Source organism: Apium graveolens, chromosome 9 (assembly GCF_009905375.1).
Source record: "Apium graveolens cultivar Ventura chromosome 9, ASM990537v1, whole genome shotgun sequence".
In the NCBI taxonomy this organism is placed as follows: Eukaryota; Viridiplantae; Streptophyta; class Magnoliopsida; order Apiales; family Apiaceae; genus Apium; species Apium graveolens.
This window is the reverse complement of record NC_133655.1, coordinates 262,506,766-262,528,386: the sequence shown is the minus strand read 5'-3', so window position 1 is coordinate 262,528,386 and position 21,621 is coordinate 262,506,766. Positions and strand designations below refer to the sequence as shown.

General features: G+C 33.0%; 1 protein-coding gene and 1 pseudogene across 2 annotated transcripts; both read left to right on the top strand.

The window, feature by feature from the left end:
- Positions 1-2,662: 2,662 nt before the first annotated feature.
- On the top strand, positions 2,663-11,584 carry LOC141684340 (zinc finger CCCH domain-containing protein 32-like; annotated as a pseudogene).
- A 1,040-nt stretch (positions 11,585-12,624) lies between these two features.
- Positions 12,625-16,152, top strand: LOC141682912 (BTB/POZ domain-containing protein At1g03010). 2 transcript variants are annotated; one of them, XM_074487596.1, is made up of 4 exons: positions 12,625-12,910; positions 13,744-13,810; positions 14,167-15,363; positions 15,453-16,152. In XM_074487596.1, exons 1-4 carry the CDS (start codon positions 12,819-12,821, stop codon positions 16,002-16,004), a joined length of 1,908 nt encoding a protein of 635 aa, XP_074343697.1. In that variant the 5' UTR covers positions 12,625-12,818; the 3' UTR covers positions 16,005-16,152. The 2 variants fall into 2 exon arrangements, with proteins under 2 accessions (XP_074343697.1, XP_074343698.1); XM_074487597.1 differs by lacking the exon at positions 12,625-12,910 and adding an exon at positions 13,464-13,665.
- Positions 16,153-21,621: the final 5,469 nt, after the last annotated feature.

The following is a 21,621-nucleotide window of genomic DNA, read 5'->3' as shown; positions in this document are numbered from 1 at the left end:
TCCCAGAAGTTGGGGGGCAGATGATAGAGAATAAAATAAATCCTAATTACATAATTTATGTGGAATTAATTATGCCCAGTTTGGGCTATAAATGAAGCTATATTAAAAGGCCCAAAACCCTGAGTATTAGTTAAAATTTCGTAATTAATAAATATGTAAAAAATCAGCTGACAAGAAGAGTCCAAATAGAGGTGTAATTCCTTGGAGATTGGTCTCCAAGAAACCTCATAGGAGAAGGGTCCAATTTTCTACATTCTAGGACTCTCAAGCCTATTGTAAATCTGAGACTTGCCAACAAGTCTCCTAACACTAATCCAATTCAAGGGCATCCCATGCCTATATAAGCGGCCTCACCCCATAAATCAGAACTACGTTTTTTGACTTGATTCTTAACACACAGCAAGGTACGTAGAAATCTTGTGAAGGCAGATTGAGTCACGAAACACGAAAGCAGTCGAATAGAGACTTGAAGCCCACGAACCCTAGTAATAAATACAGCTTTAAATACACCTTAAGTTTTCACCCATAACAATATCCAAATACAGTTCATATCCAAAATATAATACTGATTTAGTTTTTAATTTAACTCAGTTATAATTTTATGATGATAGAAAGTGTGTTATTTAAGTTTATTGTCTTTTATTTTATATTTTTCCAAGCTTATGATTTTTAATTATATACAATACTTTTAATCACGAAAAAATTAAAAAAAGTCGAAATCAACCAACGGTTAACCGAACTGAAAAATCGTTCCGAAAGATTCGGTTACGGTTATTAGGTAGAAATCGAACCAAATATACAGGTAAGTAACAATTTTCGATAAAAATCGAATCGATCCATGCACAACCCTACCGACTGGATTATAATCTCGAACAGGAACAAAAGGTTGGGTCGCATCAATTTCCATGGTGGATCGGTGTTCCTAATATATATTCGTAACCAGTACTTAAATAATTATAACTTTGGCTATAAAATAGGAAGTTATTATCGTAGTATAGATGCATTTTTTTAAACATTTCAATTTCACATAAAAATTTCTACCAATAACTTAAAAGTTTTATGATGATATGGGTTACATGGAATAACAGGAACGACATAGTGGGGAAGCATAAGGGAAAGGGGCATGCTGAAATTATTACATCAGCTCTACAAAGCCTTAACAACTGGGAAGATGTACAAAACAAATTCTTGGAGAATTTTTTTAGGTTTATTACTCAAAAAGACACGTGTTGGCAACAATCAATGGTAGGAATAATTAAGGTTATTACTGATGCAGCTATATTCGAAGACTCCAACCTCCATAGTTACGCCAAAGTAACTCGAGATCATAATAGATAAGTGGTGGAAGCAAGATCGACATGCGGACAAGGAAGCTTGAATCAAACAATAAGTATAAAATCAGTATAGCGCAGGCCCTGAGTTGGATTAAAGAAATGCAGTGATCAATAACTGAGATTGAATCCGATTGCCTGGTTGTAATTCAAGCCATTAGATGTTCCTCAATTAACTTATCATACTTTGGATATTAATGATAAATGAAAGAACCTTTTAATAGAATTAAAGTCAGAGAAATGTGACTTTAAAGTTTGGAAGACGATCCGCGAATTTGATATCTCACTACATTGCGAAATACTCAAATTAAATTATAAATGGCGGATGAGAGATATCCATCTAGAATTGTTTCATGTTTTGTTAAATGACTACTTGAAAGCTCCATAAAATTATTTCTCTTTCTGGCAAAAATAAAATAGAATTATACTAATTTATGTAATACAAAATAATATTCATTTATTAATCTATTCTTAAATATTTATCAGTAACGTACTAATCTAATTAAATGATAAATTTATCTAGTGTCAAGGATATTAAATCACGAGATTTAAATTTACATCTATATCCGAACAATCTTGTATGCCCTAAAGTTCAAATCTCCTGGTCATCGACCTATTATTTAATGAACTTCGAACACTACTTGAATTATTACCAAAACCGATTTTAATGAACGTTAAATGCTAATTACCTACTAAACCCTCCTGAGTAATAGACAGCTGAGTAATAGTAGCAACTAATCAAAACCTAAAATGATCCTTAATTAGGCAACTAATCAATTCGACCATCATAAATTCAAAAGGCACCATTTGACCAAGTCCAAAATCTGCACATATAGTGTATGAGAAATATTATAATAAATAATTTATGACTTACAATAAATTTATAATAAATAAATAATTATTAACATTTAACTTATAAATTTATAAATTATAAACTCGACTTATTATTAGTTAAATCGATAAAGTCATCGATAAATTGATACGGATTTATAAATCCGAAGTGATTTGTAAGCACAAATCACACCCAAACAGATTTAAAAAAAAAAAATAAGAAAATCACACCCAAACAATCCCTGTTAAATTACAATTTTACCCATATTCCCAACCCCTACCAAAAAACAAAAAACTGAAAATATCAGAACCCCCACTTTTGTGACTTGCCAAAATAATTACAAACCATAGCCAAAAAGGACAAGGAACTCAAGGGCAAATTCGTAAATAAACGCAAAAGAGTGTCGGTTACTTAATCAAGTAAATAAATAAATTACTTAATTTTAACACAGTAACACATGTACAGTTTGGCGGGTATATAAGCTAACATTGGACTAAAACAACAGAAGCAACTGACCAAAAGCCCCCTTCTCTCTTCACTCTCCTAGAGAGAGAGAGAGACATAGTTGTGTAGTGAGAGTGTAATAGAAGTGTTGCTTTTAACGTTGATGTCTGTTTGAAATAATACATACATACTTTTGTGTCTATTTTACTCAATAAATCACTTTCTTCATTCTGATCAACCTCTCTCCGATCGTTTCAAAACTGAGAGAGAGAGAGAGAGGGAGGGAGAGAGAGAGGGAGGGAGAGAGAGAGAGGGAGACTGTGTGGGTTTATTAATAGTGTGTTTAAATATATTATTACGTTTTTGCCCTTTGTGCATTTTGTAAAGGTAGTGTGTGTGGGAGAGAGGTTAAGGTAAGATATTTTAATGGAGTTGTACGGACATGACGGGTCAAGTACGGATCGGGTTGCGGAATGGGCTACTCCGGGTCAGGAAACTGGGCTTGAAGGTTTGTTGTTTTAGCTTGCATTTGATTTTTGGTTAATTTTTGTTTGTTATTTTATTAGGGTTTTGATATTTTGTGAAATTAAATTATGTGATTGTTTTGTTAATGTAGAATCTATGATGAGGTTAGGGTTATTGAGGGGAGAGTTTTATCCGGAGAGGGGAGGTGTGCAAAACTGTGCTTATTATATGCGGACCGGATCGTGTGGATATGGTAACAAATGTAGGTACAATCATCCCCGTGATCGCAACTTGGTAAGTTCTGATCATCATATAATTTGCATTTTCAAAATATTTAAGCTAAGTGTTGTTCTTACTTTCCGATAGTTGGTTTCGATTTTTTGTATTTACTTTAGCTAATGCTACATAATTTTTGCTACTGCTTAATTTGCATATTTTTGTTTAATTTTAATGTTGTTAGTGCCTAAGAAATAATCTGTATTTCTGTGTGGAAACCGAGGGCTATGGTTTGTTTGGTGGATTTTGTCTTGAGCGGAAAAGTCTAAGAAGATGACATAAGTACTTGAGGGCGTGTTAGGTGGACTTTGTCTTCAGCGGAAAAAGTTTATCACCTCTTTCGTTATTTAAACGCTACAATTTGTAACATAACGCCCCTAGCTAATGCTTCATAACCTTTGTATTGTTTAATTTGCATGATTTTGTTTAATTTTGATGTTGTCACTTGTTAGTGCCTAAGAAATATTGTGTTTGGAAACCGAGTACTCTGAATGTGGGCATGGACGTGTTCAGTGGATTTTGTCCTGAGTGGAAAATTCCAAGTAGATGACCGACCGGCTCTACATCGGTTATCTGTAGTAATTAATTTATGCATAATTTTCGGTTTCCTTGGACTTTGTGTACCCCATTCGGCTTGTTTGTTTACAGAGGCCGAATACTTCCAATGAGGATGTGGTTGGATTTTGTCTAGATGGGAATTATAGAAACGTTGATTTAGATTATCATAGCATTTAATTAGTCATAAATAAATGCATAGTCTAAGTTTTCAATAGTTACACTATACTTGATTATCTTGATTGTTTTTGTGTATCGATTTGCATAATTAGTTAAATATTTATCCAGGTTAGGCCATATTCTCTATTAACCTTTGATTATAGATTAATTGATAATCAATGCTTAACTAAATTAATGATATAATGAAGGGTAGTATTTGTTTACGCTGAGGGTGGTCATGGTCATGAGGGTAGAGCTTGCAATAATTGCAATCAAAGAAGAGAGAGGGGTTATGTTACAAAACTTAACGTTGATATAAAGAGGTGATAACGTTCCTACAAAATACATATTGACATATGACATAAACACGAGAGAGGAAGGACGAGGGGCGTTTAAGTAATTAAAACTTTAAATACAAGATAATATACTTCCTAATAGCATAATTGTACAAATAGCCCCTTCAAATAGAAGATAAATACTGTCGGCAATGACATGGTGACATTAATTTGGTAACCGATCATCGGTGAAAATTAATCTATATTTCGGGTGCAAGCTAATAGGCGAAGTTAAGTACCGTGCATGTTCAAATAAGCTTTGTGTGATTTTCAAACTCAAACTCCATTTGGCATACATATGCCATTTATATAGAATATAATCCGACTTCTAACATTTTAGACACAATTTAGTTCTATGATAGAGAAGGCTTACATATGAAACACCCTATCCGTCCTTTTTTGACTTTCTTGGTGAATGTCGAATCCAGAAATATATATATACTTACCTCTTTAAGATTATAATTGTAGTAGTGATAAAAAGGTTGTATTTTGCACTGAGCGCGGATTAATTTATCTCAAATGTAGTGACAATGAAAAGGGATTTTTGGAATTTGTGTGAGAATAAAATAAACATTTACCTAAATATTTAAAAATATGATAAGGGTAGAATTTAGCACAAGGATTAATTACAATCTTGATTCAGTGAAATTGATTTTTGATCCAAAAAAATATTCATTAATCTTCACTAAATTAATTAATTTATGGTTGTGGAATGACGTAACTTCCAATTTGCACTTACTTTCTCGATAATCAAGGTACGATCTTTGGTTATTTTTCTCGATAAAAGAGTTAGATACGATCTTAAGCTTTAATTTAATCTACCAATAGAGTAAGAAATAGATTAAGAACTGACGATTTAGTTAACAAACTCATACATTGATTTATTTAGACTAGATTATATACCGACATAATTGAAACAAAATCATACCTTAATAACTCGTTATTTAAGAACAATCAAACAATTACAGATTTGAAGTATTAATTAGCAATATAATAAATTGTTGACCAAGACAATGTAGTTGAATTAACCAAACTATTAACTATAAAAATAAAATAATGATGATAAAGCTTAGAATATATAAATAAAGAAGAGATGATAAATTATAAGAGTAAATTAAATCTCACAATTGTGAAGAATCAAATCCTTAATAATTCCTTTGCTGAAATAGTGTTTAGCATTCCTCCATGGAGTATAGAATAAACTAATAATAAAAAAATATTGTGTAAAACCTAGATACCTCCTTCTATAGATATATATCATTTTATCCTAAAAAAACATCTTTTCCTACATTCAAAATTAGAACATTTGGCAATAGAGATGGAATTAATAAGTGATGTTGGAAAGCTTTCAAACATAACAATTAATTGAATAAAAATGATAATAATATAAAATTTGGGTGCATGAGCCACATAACACCTACTAGGTATCCCAACAAATTAAGGAAGAAATGAGACCCATTTCGATATTTAATAATATTCCAATAATTAAGTAATATGTAGGGTGATGAGAAATAGAAATAAAGAATTAATTATATGTTAGTAATTAGTTTATATTTAGTTAGTTTAGAGATACATGATATAGTATCTATATGTTTAATGTGTGGGACTAGCAGTTTATTGAATACGTAGTTTATTTATTATGTGTAATACTAGGGTTTTATAGATATAAGTAATGTAATCCCCCACGTTATTACTAAGTTTTGATTATACATTTTTCTTGGGAATAATATTGATTTTGTTCTTGGGATTCGTATAATTCATTGCTTATTAGATTTTTTTGATTGATTTTTCATTTTAAATTTTGTCCTACATCAAGGGGATTACATTACTTATATAGGAATAAAATATCCTAGTAATGTAACCTAATGGAATATTAGACCGGTAAACAATTGTTCTTATTATAAAATAACCTACATATATAATATATTACCAGCCCCACGTATAGAACATATGAACTAATATTTTTTGTTATCTTTAAGATACATACAAATAAACTAATTAATAACATTTAAAAATATTCTTTGTTCCTCGCCATTTTCCCCTTGTTGGAGAAAACTCGACCTCATTTTTTTTGGAAGTCAAGAACCACAGAAGGATGAAATAGAACCAAGATGAACTTATAATCTTCTTGAAAAACTAAGGGAGCAAGCGAAGGAGGCTCAGGAAAGCACTCCGGAATGATGAAGTCGATATGCTCAATCTTAATAATATTATCAACCACTTCCTTTTCGTGAATTAGTGAAACCTGTTCCGCATGAGATTCTTCATCAGAAACATATTCAGTAACATGTTCCTCACAACTCTAGGAATGAATTTCCTTACAACTCAAGGAATGAATCTGGGATGATCACATCATTCTCGTTCAACTGATTTTTCTTATTTTGCGTCTTCAATATGCCCGGCTTTCATTTCCCCTTTAAACCTTTTCTGATTCTCCAAATATGCAAGACGTTGCACTTGAGATGTGAGAGTCTCAAGAGGCCTCATTAGGCTCTCATGCGCACGTTTGTAATTTTTTTTACTCAACTTCATACTGTACCTCTTTTTCGATCTTTGAAGTTCATCATACTGATTAAATTGAAGTAACCTATGTTCACGAGGACATAGACTTCGTAATGCAACTCATCACGTTCACGCCAAGGAAATAAATACTATCTTCCACACTATCGATTTGAAGCTTTAAGCATACATAGCCAAACAAGCAAAGAGGGATGATCTTGATGATTTTGGACTTCAAGGGATGAAAATATCAAAATTCAGAGGCAGCAGGGGTCAATTTGTCAAATTTTGGAAGTACAGGGACTGGTTGGTGAATTTTGTGAAACTGTGAGGGGCTGTTCTGTAATTCTTCCAAGCTGATGGATCAGTTTGTAATTTTTGCAAATTTAAAGGGCTGGTTTGACAAATTTTAGAAAGGAAGGGACCAGAAAAGCAATTTCTGAAAACCCTCTGGTTCTAATCTTCAATTTTGCAAATTATATATAAAGATAAAAATGAGGGTTTCTACCACATATAACTAAGCAGCAGCCGTGTAGAAAAGAAACAGCTTTTCCTTCTCCTGAATGAACAGTTTTCGGCTATGAACATTTGCCCAGTGAACATACTTCTTTTATTTTAAAAAACCCAAGGAGGAAAGAGACCCAATTCGATATTTAATAATATTCTTATGATCAAGGAAGTAATATATGGGGATAACATCGCTTATATAGGAATAGAAAACCCTAATAATGTAACCTAATATGTGGTTAGAAGTGCTTAGATGTCCCTCTTATCTAAGTTTTGTATTTTAGTGGCATAGGTTGATGAAGTGAAAAAAAAGCGAAGATTCAAGATAATACATTTACATGAGGGGTTAGGATGTTTTTCTACTACAAATAAGTATTGGCATTTTTGTAAATGAATGTAACCTTATGTAATTACAGATTTACTCATTTACATAACACCCTAGTTTATTTATACGAGAATTTATATAACCTTAGGTAACTAGGGATGACCACAAGAACATGATTCTCATTAAGTAAATGGTTTAAGTGTAGTCATGAACATGGGATAACATGTCAAATGTTACTGATTTTTGAAGAGATTGAGGAAGCTGTCTTTTTGAATCTTTCAGTTTGCCACAAAATGGAGGCGAGATAGTATAAAATAATTCCGTAACAGGTTTCAGAAACTATAGTTTGTTATTTAAGAAATTTATACCATTTATGAGTATTATGCAATAAAATGTCTTTGCATTCTATGGTCTGGTAACATACTATTTCCGCACCCCTCCTTCCCCAGGCCCCAGCATTATTTTCCTTACATTTCCAACAAGGAAATATGTAGTTCTCTGGGAACTTTTAATATTTTATACACTAATCAGGAAAATAGTAGCTCTTATTGTGTGGCATAGGGGTAGATTTGTGTGTAAATTTTGTCTATTATTTTTCCTTTCCCTCTGCAAGTTCAAATATATGTTCTTTTCGCTTATATGGATTAAACATGCATATTCGTTCCAGGTTGGTGGAGCTGTGAGGACTACAGTAGTCGAGTTTCCAGAGCGGCTAGGAATACCTGAATGCCAGGTTTCAACTGCTTTTAAGATATAAGTGGTTTCACCATTTGTTCTGGATGAATTACATGCTACATTAAATTTTTATTAAGATTTCTTTATTAATTTCACTATTTACATGATGCACTTTGTTTTTCATTTCTGCAGTATTATTTAAGGACCGGGACATGTAAATTTGGCGCTACGTGTAAATTTCATCACCCCAGAAATGGAGGTGGATCATTGAGCAATGTACCAGTAAATACTTATGGATACCCATTACGTCCGGTAATTGATTATACATGTAGTCATTAGAACATGCCTATATATTTAAAGTTAGGGGTGTCTATATAATAATCCCAACTAAGTTTGAGTCTCTCCTATTTTATTCAAACAGGGTGAGAAAGAATGCTCGTACTATTTGAAAACGGGGCATTGCAAATTTGGTATCACTTGTAAATTCCATCATCCTCAAATGCCTGGTGCATCAGTGACAGCACCTGTACGTCCATTCTATTCAACTGTGCAGTCTTCAGCTCCTCCTGAACAGTATGGTGGAGGTACAGCCAGCTATGGGATTCCAAGACCTCCATTGTTGCCGGGGTCATATGTATCTGGTGGTTATGGTCCCCTGCTTCTTCCCCAAGGCGTGATGCCTGTTCCAAATTGGAGTCCTTATTCGGTAGGTTAATTTGCTAATTGTTTTGAGGATGTAACCCATTCATGACTATCTTCTTATGGTGAACACGAATGACATAATGTAGGGACCTGTAAGCCCTGCAATGTCCCCTGGTGTGCAACCTGCAATAGGAGCGGCTTCTTTGTATGGCATGACACCGCTATCTTCTTCTGCTCCTGCATTTGCAGGACCTTATGCCCCTTTACCTTCATCTGCTGGTCCTTCAAGCAGTAGCCAGATGGAACGCCTGTTTCCGGAGCGACCTGGCCAACCGGAATGTCAATACTATATGAAACATGGGGACTGCAAATTTGGGTCATCTTGCAAGTACCATCATCCATCAGACTGGACTGTATCAAAGACTAATTGTGTCCTCAGCCACTTAGGACTACCTTTACGCCAGGTATGATTATTATGCTCGTCTGAAATTTTAATTATAATCATTGTAAGTTTCTTTCTATTCTTAGTAACTCGCATTAGTAAGCTAAAAATTTATTTCTCAAGTGAATCGAAATATGCATGAACTCGTGATCAATCAGAATTTTTATTCGTCTAAATACTCTGTGCTTCTGATGCTTCCAATTTTTTTTTAAATTTTCATTCTAATTTTGGAGTTGCAAGCTGATTTGCAATACTTTCTTCTTGTGTCCTATTAACCTTTGCGCATTTTTGCAATTTAGTGAAGTTGAATGACTAACACAATCAATACTCTGTTACCAAAATTCTGCATATGGTTTCTGTAAATGTATAATTATTTGTTCAGGTTAGTGTAATGTGACCTTTTAGAGAGTCTGCTGGGTCTTGATCTTAAAACCTATAAGGATGTTCATCTGGCCTCATCCAACTTAAAATCCTATTTCGTATTCGGAAGTTATGAAGGTCATGATGAGAAGTTAGATCATGCTCATGTTAACTTTAAGTAATAATAATATTATATATTAAAGGAGCATGCTGGCTATGTTTTTTATTAGTATTGTTGAATAAGTATTCAATTTGGATTAATTGCATCATAAATACGATTCTGGTGAACTTGGTTTTCTGTAAGTATGAGTAGTTGGAAGAATCTGATATATCTTATAGTTTATGCACAACCTCATTCCAATGTTTACCTCGGTGATCAACAATTGACTGTCCTCAAGCGGCTGTGACATTTGATTTTGGAGTGTTTTAGGGGCGAGTGAGGATGCCTTTCCTTTTGTTATTTCTCCCTGACAGTTTTGACATATTTGAGGTCTTTGTGATGCTTTCCTTTTATGTTCCGGATGGAAGAATGGGAGACATTATCTTGGGATCTAAATTGTTTCGCAGTCTTTTTGAGAAAGACTTGTCAATTTCGCTTATCCTCAATGATTTTTCTTCTCTAAATTCTCTTTCCACCGGAGCATCTTGGTCATCTCTAAAGTTCTTTGTTATAGTGTTCTCTCTAAAGCAAAATCCTCTTATAGAGCTAGTTCGTGTTCCTCACAACAATAGATGCATTAAATTTGAAAGCTAACTTACAGTCTGGACTTTGTGCTTTCATTGGTCACTGGCTCTTGATTGGTTTAAACAGGTACAAAGATCCAAATTCTGTTAACATATTTGTGGTTTATAAAGGGAATCCTTGTACTCAAAGAGCCTGCTTTAAAGTTTAAAGTCTTGTCACAATTGGGTTTGGAGTTAATGAGAAGGCTTGCTTAATATTTTTCTTCTTTTGTGGTGGTATGCTGCTTAATTACATGTTAATTGTAACAAATGGACTTTTTCACTAGTATCAGTATGTATGCCTTATTGATGATTAGATACAGTATCGATGAGTGTTATATGTATTGGTACGAAGTGCATTATTAGATTCAAAAGGTCATGATAGGATAAGCAGCAGCGGGAAAATTTAATATATATTTTTATAGTAGATGTTCCATCTGATTTTCTTTTGCTGAACAGGGCATTCAAGCCTGTACCTTCTATTTGCAAAATGGATACTGCAAATTTGGGCAAACTTGCAAGTTTGATCATCCAGTCGGAGCTTCAGATACAACGCATCAGCTTCACCTCTCGATGACATAGAAAATGCCTCATATGTGCTTAAAGTCTACCGCGACTACTATTCAACTATCAAGCTGCAACCCGAATTTGTACCAGGGTCTAAAGTGGATCCTAATTAAACTTAGGTTACATCTATTGGAAACACAGCAAGATAATACAAGTTTCACTTCTTGAATGTCCAGCTCTGTTATCAAAGTTTTGGGTCGATACAATTAGTCACAGCAGAACTGCAGAAGACATGGAAAGCTCGGCATCAAGCTAAAACTGTAAAGAATGCTGCTTAATATATGTAATGTCTTGTTGCACCATTATATCCTGTTTTATTAAGCTTTAGATCTGGAAAGCTAATGTAAATTGTTGTATGAACACCTTCATGTTCCCAACTCTTTTGACCTATCCTGGCACATAGCTCCTGTGTATATACAGAATTCAGAAGAAGCTTTCCGGGACACATGATCTCAAATTCTCAAATAACTAGCTGATTTGGCATCATCCAACATGACTTATTTTATGAAGTTTTCAAAAAGCAAATTATCAATTTAAAGTATATTACAGTATATACATGCTGTGACTTATATGATACAAGTTCTTTTCGAAAAGCAGTTAAAAAGAACACACATTTGCAAAGCAAAGTGCCTAACAAAGTTTTTCATATAATAAACCCGAATTAATAGGGATTGCTTCTGCCCCTAGCAAACATTAGCTGGCTAGTATTACAAATGAAACATGCCTTCATTCTTAATGACAAACATACATACATATGTAACTATATTTGTGGGTCAAGGCATCCTTAGTGGGGACATGCATCAAGTGTTAATTACCATTTGACATGATTAAGGATGTATGTAAACCACTTTACCGCATTACTTTTTGGTCAAACTTTAGCTATATTTACACCTAAACTGTGATTAGGATTCACTTATTATTAGCCCTGCAGGTTAACAAGCCGAAAGCATGTTTAATTGCCTGTCAAATCTTTTATATCTATTCACTCATCATGCACTAATTCTGGTACCAAATTACACTGCTCAAAGCTTGCCCCATCATTACGCTTCTTCGCTGAAGGGCCTTAACAACTTCATGGCTAGTGTTGTAATACACACCAATTCTATAGTGTTGCATGTGTTGTCTACTTCTAACTTGTACTTAATGTAATACAACTTTCGCTGATTTCCAACCCAAATTTATTTTACGTAAATAGTGAAAAATTTACGTATATCTTACTCTTTCCAAACCGAATAATGCAATGGATGGTATAATTAGCGTTAATTAATTGGAGAATAATGAGGTGGTGGTGTCAAATACAAAACCAATAATAAAAGGTGAAGATAAAACTAGTGCAAAAGAATGTGACTCCCTCCCCATCTTTAACCGAAAAGCAAAGACAGCCCAACATCATAATATTCTTGATCACTTTTTAAGGTTTTTAACTAAATTTAACTGCACTCAATTAAAGTAGGCTAATTACAATCTTTCCTTCTTTAATCTTGCATGGGTTCATGTGACTTGCTAATCCTCCTCTTCTTCATCACTCTTCTACCCTTTCTCTTTCATCCCCCCACACACTCAGATTACATCATTAAGTCCAGCTTGAAATGAATGTGCATCTAAACACAGGTTGTTAGATAACAATTTTGTACAATATATACACTTAACTTTGAGGGTTTAAGCAAGAAGCTAAGGAGAAATGGGAGTTGCAACAGCTGGAGAGTTGAAGTCAAGTATCATAGGGAAGAGGCCATTTAGACCAAGTGCTAGTACTCGCCATCTTTCTGAGTGGTATTTCCCTTCCTCTTGTACTAATTCTCTGTCTTTTTTCCTCGAAATTTCTTTCGAGTTCTCCATTTTTTACTTGCAAATTGTTATCTAATTCAGGTGATTATCTTTTTTTTTTTACTGACCATAACTCCGCTTCATACTCCTAAAATAGAGACTGTTTTCGCAATAATCACTGACTTGAGTTATCAATCTCCTAGCCTCTGGTGCATCAAGATTTGATAATCATGTAGCTGATAGATATGTACTCTAGTACTTGCTTTTAAGACCAATATGTTGTGCAAATTGAACTATATGTCAATAAAGCTTCTCAATATTCCCTAGAGTGACCTACTGAATATGACATATGTCAGTCACATGTAAGTTAACACATTTGAACTCACTGGAGACTCACAAAAAGGTGAGCAAGTAAGTGAATGTACTGGTGTTGAGGGTGCCACAAACTCTGTAAACTGTCTATTAGCTAATAGTCGAATCATCAATAATTCTCTGCAATTTTACTAACCAGAGGCCCTGATCCAAACCACGTATCATTGTACGATAGATTGTTGATCATGTAACATAACTAAAAGCTTTACATGGAACAAAATTATATGACCATCTTTTCTGCAACCTTATCTTGATGAATAGTTTTGTGAGAGTGGTCTCATAAATTCTGTTCCATTTGTAAATTTGGGTTATGCCAGGACCTTTTATGCAAAACAGTAACAAGATATATCATTAGTCAAGTCTCAGTAGGCCTGGATTTTGCAAACCATGTATGTCTTAAAATAGTATCCTTATGCTGCAAATTTATTCACATAAATAACAATTTGATTGTTGCTTTCACTTTGCAGGCCAATATCTGATGTTTCAAGCGATCTTACTGTTGAAGTAGGAACAACTCGTTTTGCGCTTCACAAGGTAAGGAGATATCTGCTTCCTATTATTTCGACTTGTCTTAGTTGCGTATTGATTTGTTGAATCTACTCAAGTGTAGCAGCTGTTAATAGAATTTGATTGTAGTGTCTGGTTCTCACCAACCTTTTCAGTTTTTAATGTCTTAGATTGTAGTTTTCTTAGACTGATTTGTATTTAAAATAGGTGCCTTAATTGCACTTATATACATGATAATGAATGGATTAATGTAGACTACTGCATAAGAGTAATTCAAAAAAAATATTCAGAATTGAAGTATAGAACAAAGAATTCTCAATTTTAAACAAGTAAACAAAGGAGTTACTATTGAGTGTTTTAATGTGGTAATGACATATTCACAGTTCCCTTTGGTTTCTCGGAGTGGACGAATTCGAAAGCTATTACTGGAAGCAAAAGATACAAAAATTTGTCAGCTCAATCTTTCTGGAGTTCCTGGTGGACCGGAGGCATTCGAGCTGGCTGCAAAGTTCTGTTACGGGGTGAATATTGAGATTTCACTATCAAATGTTGCTATGCTTCTGTGTGCTTCACATTTTCTTGAAATGACTGAAGAATTCTTGGAGAAGAACCTGGCAAACCGAACTGATGTTTTTTTAAAAGAAACGGTACTTCCAAGTATATCAAACTCGATATCTGTTCTTCACAATTGTGAAACACTCCGGCCTATATCAGAAGAGATCAACCTGATAAGTAGAATTATTAGCTCAATAGCGAATAATGCTAGTAAAGAGCAGCTCACATCTGGCTTATCTAAGCTAGATCACAGCTTCTCTTCGAAATGCATACCAAAAATGGACACAGAAATACCCTCAGACTGGTGGGGAAAGTCCTTACAAATGCTTAGTCTCGATTTCTTCCAAAGGGTTGTTTCTGCAGTAAAATCTAAGGGTCTTAAACAGGATATGATCAGCAGAATCTTGATAGATTATGCTCATAATTCACTACAAGGACTTGTCATGAGGGATCCTCAATTAGTAAAAGGTAGTGTTTCCAGCTTAGAACTTCAAAAGAAACAAAGGGTTATTGTCGAAGCAATAGTTGGTTTACTACCTAGTCAATCCAGGAAGAGCACTGTGCCAATGGCATTTCTTTCAAGTTTGTTGAAATCTGCGATAGCAGCATCAGCAAGTACTTCTTCTCGATCTGATCTAGAGAGACGGATTGGTTTGCAACTCGACCAGGCAATTCTTGAAGACATCCTTGTTCCTGCACACTCACAAGGAAACAACCAGGGCGCAATCTATGATGCAGACTCAATCTTGAGGATATTCTCCATTTTCTTGAATTTGGACGAGGATGACGACGAGGATAATCATATGAGGGATGAAAGTGAGATGGTTTACGGCTTTGACAGCCCTGGATCTCCAAAACAAAGCTCGATTCTTAAGGTCTCAAAGTTATTGGACAATTATCTAACAGAAGCTGCACTAGATTCAAACTTGAGTCCATCTAAGTTTATAGCACTGGCAGAAATACTCCCGGACCATGCTCGTATATTGGATGATGGATTATATAGAGCAGTCGACATCTTTCTCAAGGTAAGCAATTTTTAAAAGACAAATAGCTTACCGTTGCAACACAGTTTAAACATCAATGACTTCACATCACTTGTTTTTTTCTCGGACAGGTTCATCCAAATCTCAAGGACTCGGAGCGTTATAGACTATGTAAAACCATAGACTGCCAGAAACTATCTCAAGAAGCCTGCAGCCACGCAGCTCAGAACGAAAGATTACCCGTGCAAATGGCCGTACAAGTGCTGTACTTTGAGCAAATTAGGCTTCGAAATGCAATGAACGGAGGACACAGTAACCAATTCTTCTTTGGCTCGATGAATGGAGGCCAACAGTTTCCTCAGCGTTCAGGCAGTGGTGCAGGAAGTGGGTGCATCTCACCGAGAGACAACTATGCATCAGTAAGACGAGAAAACCGAGAGTTAAAACTCGAAGTTGCTAGAATGAGAATGAGGCTAACTGACTTGGAAAAAGACCATGTTTCTATTAAACAGGAGCTTGTAAAGACGCATCCCGCGAATAAGTTGTTCAAGTCATTTACAAAAAAGTTGTGCAAGCTCAATTCTTTGTTCAAGATCAAAGATATAAAGGCTTTAAGCGGAAACAAGGGTACCTTAGAAACTCGGTTTTTATTTCAGAGGCGAAGGCGTCACTCGATTTCATGAGCCTGTTTGTATGTTACAGACAAGTTCAAGTAGTGTATATAATGTTAAAGACGTCACTCGATTTCTGTTGCAATATTTGATCTTCTTTGCTGTGTTTGCGAGTTTTTTTCTTTTTAATTCTCAAGAATGAAGCTTTCCTCTTTTTCAACTGGCTTTTGTATCAGGCACTTGTGATTTATTACATGTTTCCATATATATTGAAATTCCAAATATGTGACGAGGAGTGAGTATTTGAATCCACAGACAGATTGTTCTTCAACCGAAACAAAACAAAGCACGCAACAAGTTTTGGTAAACACGCAACACAGTACAGTGATTCAGCTATTATACCCCTTGCGGGAAGTCATCAGTTTGACTCCTGCGTGTGCGTGTGTAATCAATTAGAAAAAAAGAAAATAAAGCACCTGGTTTTTTACTTTCTGATATATTTGTCTAGAAAAAAATGGAGCTCAAGCTGAAGTTGTATAGGTATTTGACATCTGGACTTGAGTTGGTTAAGCCAAAGAATTGATTGGGTTCAAGTCATGTACCGTCAAAGTATACAGGAAACATGCACTACAGAACACATAATGACAATCAAAACCATCATCCGGTGATGCTCACTGGAAGAGAACAGCCTCAGGAACAAGTGTCAAACAAGCTTTCATACTAACCAAACAGTGCTAACAATTAAATGGTCCCCAGATTAATTTGACGACTCCAAATACGACTGTTAAGCCCCGAAACTCGAGGCGCTTACCCGTCTTGTGTAATCGAGGCGCTTAACCTCTTATGTAATCCTCCTTTCTTGAGGCCGCAGCAATGCATCTTAAAATTAAGGCTTTATATGGAAATACAATAAACATTAAATTTTATAAATATTACTTGTTCTCATTGACATTTACTTCTTAATAATGATGAATTTCTAATATTCACAAACAAACTACTCCCTCCGTTCAAGTAGTGAAAAAGAGAAGGAAAAGTGGACGTTTGGACACGGAAGTTAAGAAATTATATCATATATATATATATATATAATATAATTAGAGTAAGAGAGTTTTGGTGTTGGTGGTCACATGGGTGGCTTGCACGTGCTAAGTTATATGTATTAAGGGGTATATATTATTCCACTATAACATATATAATTAAGAAATTGAACTATAATATAAAAAAATATTGAAAGTATTACATTATATATAATACAAGCAATAATAATAATAATATAATAAAAATAGTACTAAAACTATTACAAATAAAATTGAAATACAAATCCAATAAAATATATTATATACTATATGTATTTCAACTATTCTAATATTTCATTAAAATACTTAATAATCTTTATAAATAGATAATTAATTAAGAAATTAAACTATAATTACACATTTATAAAACATAAAAATTAGGAAGAAATATAATAATAATCATAAAAAACTATTTTAATTTAAAATTGAAAAACAAACTAATAAAATAAATTCAAAAGTACTATCACAAAAAAGGTAAAGTTTTTTTTGTCAAAATCATTACTAGAACCGAAAAATTATAAAATATTGGTAAGATACAAAATATTTGATCAAACTACACAATATTAAGAAAAGTAAATATATAAATAAAATAAAAATAACTACGTAAACATATTATCTGAACTATAATTATATTTTCTTATTGATATAAAATAATATTAAAAGTATTATATTATATATAATATAAGAAATAATTTGATTTAAAATATTTATGAATAGATAATTTTTATTTTAGTTTTATAAAATAAGAAACAAATCTAAATTATATTTAGGTATAACTATTAAATGTGTTTTGTTTTATTTTGTTTTGTGACAAGGAAAAATACAGTTTGTCTTTTAAAACATTTAGAGCACATATATCTTATAAAACTGAAGGAAAATTATAGTTTGTTTTTTAAAAAATTAGAGCACATGAATCATATAAAACATTAAAATTTGGAAGGAAATATAATAATAATAATTTTTTTATTACAATACAAAATTGAAATACCAATCTAATAAAATATATTCGTTTGAAAATCATTATTAGAACCAAAAATTATAAAATATTATTATAAACGTACTAAGATGCAAATCCAAATAACTTTATAATTTTTGATCAAACTCCACAAGATTAAAAAAACATATATATAAAAATAAAAAAATAATTACGTAAACATATTATATGATATGATTAAAATATTCTATTTATAAATTTATAATATGAAAAAATCAAATAATGAAAGAAATAAAATAAATTATAACATATATGTTATAGTTAGTTTATCAATGTCAAATATAATATTATAATAATAATTAAATATATAAGTACAAAAGTATACTTTTTTTATAAAAATAGATTATTACCGAAGAATATAAAATTTATGTAGGGAATAAAATTATTTTATTAAAAATTAGTTAAATAAATAATAAATATTCAAAAAAATATACAAAAAATTATAATTATCCCGTGCATCGCACGCGTACAAAACTAGTATGTATAAAGTAGTGAAAAAGAGAAAGAAAAGTGGATGAAGTGGTAGTACATTTTTAATATATTAAAAGGCGATAGTGGAGTAAAAGTAATTAGGAAAAGTGAAAAAGTGATGAAATCATTAACTATTTTTGGTAAGTTTTGGAATGTAAAGAATTAGATAAAATATCCAAAAAAAACTGTAAAGAAATGATTGACACAGAAAATGATTGGGACATAAGGAAGTACTGTAATATCCCGTAATTTTTTAGAATTCGATTAATAAAAGAATAATAGAATAAAAATGATTAAAATTAGATAATGACTAGGATTTAAAATTGGGTTAGACTATTGGGCCTAAAATTTGGATCAAATTCTATTATGGATAACTTGTAGGTTAAGATATAGGGTTTTGTATCGTTATAAATACATCCTATTCGTTTTCCTCGTTTTTAATATCAAAATTCGTAGGGGCTTTTCTTCATAAATCAGCAGTCTTGTAAAATTCGTAGTAAATTCATCGTGAGTCGAAATTCGTTGATTCTGGACTTTTCAGAAAGGTTTTTTCGTTATCTATAACTTTCTTGCTTTGTGTTTTCCAATAAAATGTCGTTTAAAGGATCAAAAAGGCTTAAGAAGGATCTGATCAGAATTGGAGTCATGGAGAAGATCGAGATTTTAGATGTTTCATTTTTGATGAGTTGCTAAGGATTGATTGTGTATTCTAATGTGAATTATCTGTTTGTGTGATTGAGGCAAGTAACTTTCGTTGCTCTGTATTATTTGTTGCTTACGTGTTCTGTAAGTGATTATTCGTTGTTCCGTATATTTTGAAACTTGAATTATCTGTTTGATTACGCAACTGAATCTTTATTGCTTCGTATTATTGTGTAATGTATCTAATATTGTTTGATTCATGTGCTCAAATATTTGTTTTGATTATCGTATGTATGAAATTAATATGTGATTGATAAGAAACGTATTCAAATAAATCCCTAGTCTTAATCACGTATAAGAATTAGAATCCGATCACTGGACAGTGTGATACTTAGAACTTACAACTAGTTTGCGCATGTTCCGGAACACATTGATACCTTGTCAAGCTTTGGTTGCACTTGACGAGGGACGTGAACTAGCCCCCCATCGAATAAGAATTAGAATCCGGTCACTTGGGAAGTGTGGCATAAAGTATAAGATGTCGGTCACTGGCAAAGTGTGGCATAATGTGTGATTTAGGACTGTGGGACTAAAGATAAGAATTTGTTATTAAGATTTATTGATTGATTAAGAATTTTGATTATGTGGATTATAGAATGTGTTTGATTATGATTATTGATTATATCGTGTGCATCTTTGTTCACCTTGTTATCGAATATATGTGTGATTTTGTGTGATCTGTGTTATGTGTCAAGCATATTTAAATTATGTTTTCGAAAAAGATTTAAAATATTATTTTGAGCCGTCAAACGGTAGTTGTTTACTGGGCTTCTCCGCTAATTCTTTTAATATTTCAGGTTTCGTCTAAAAGACTCGAGTTGGTTAGTATTGGAGTTCGAGGACCTTAGAATTGGAGTAGATTGACTTTTGGACTCCGCTTTTAGCTGCGCGTTTGTAATAGTGACCTTTGTAATAGATTTTCGTATTAGTAAATTGTATTTTATTTTAGTTTTGGTTTAGAATTAATGGTCTGGAAGTGCGGGCTGTTACAAGTATTTACTTCACAATTACACTCGGTCAGATTATCTGGGTATCCCTGTTTTGAAATTGTGTCACATCTCAGGATTTAGAAAAAAATTCAGTAAACTCTGGGCAATCAACACCAAAAGGTGATATCAACATTATAAATTTTATCAACATTCTCACGTTAAAGCAAAAAATAGAAACACAGCGAAAAGACAAAGTTGCCAAAAGAAAATCGGATTCTCAAGTGTGTGCTCAAATGTAGGGTTGCACATGGATTACGTAAACCGACCAAACCGACCCAAACCAATCCTTTTTTTAACCCGAAAAAATTGATCTAATTTAAACCGAATAATTGATGTTTTGTTACGTACTCAACCCGAATGTAAATGATTTGGGTACGTGTTACAAATATTTTTACTCTAAACTAACCTAACCCGATTTATTAATATGTTACTCCTAATTTTTTTAAAATTTTTAAGTTTGATACGTATCTATACATCTTCTCAAATATTTTTCTTTGACTACTACAATATATTAAATGAGTTATGTATTTTTTTTTCTCACCTCCGATATCTTATGATTTATGATATATATTACTAAAATTTGAATGTTAATCAAATTTAAACATAAGCACTATAATTATATGTTGTACATATTTTAGTTTATTTATAACTAGACATGTGCTTTGCTATCTGCAGAACGTAGTAGAATTTAATGCCTTAATATTTTGAATTAAAAGCTGGTTTAGTCTTAGGAAGATCGTAAAACCTCCGTGGAATGGCAGAGATATCTTGCAAATCTCTACAGTAGGGGGGAGAAACGTCTCTACAGTGTAGTCTTTCTCCTTTCTCATTAAATCATATATTGTAAGTGGGGAATTTCAGACATATCCTAAATTATCCATATGATGTATCCACATACAGCAAGTTAACTATTCATCTAAGAAAAACTTAAAGCAAAAGATATAAATTGCATAAAAGAACCCTAATTAACTCATATTTTTAAGGGGTTTGGAACCTAGTCAAGTGCAATACTAGGAGGCTCATCCCCACGCCTTAGGTTTAAGTATATTACATTAAATGTTCTTACAAATAGGGGACATGATGAACCCCACACAAACAAACAAAAATCCAAACGAGATATGGCCAAAGTATGCTCCAGTTGGCTTCTGAAATCCCTTCTTTGATCTTCAGGTTGATCTTATGCCACGAAATCTCATCTATATGCTGATGATAATCAGATGCATAACCTTTTACCCGAAGGTTCAGCTTTAGTTGATTTCCTTTTTCCCAACACCTGGCTGCTGTAATTTTGAAAGGGATGAGCTAAAAATTCTTCAACTGATAAATATGAGAACATATCCAAATTGTCCAACTCTTCAGGGGGAAAATCTGTTAAAAGTTGATCCAAGTCCCGAAAAAATCATCACTAAAAACATTATTGGAATAGATTGTTGATGCCGGAAGAGTGCAATGATTTG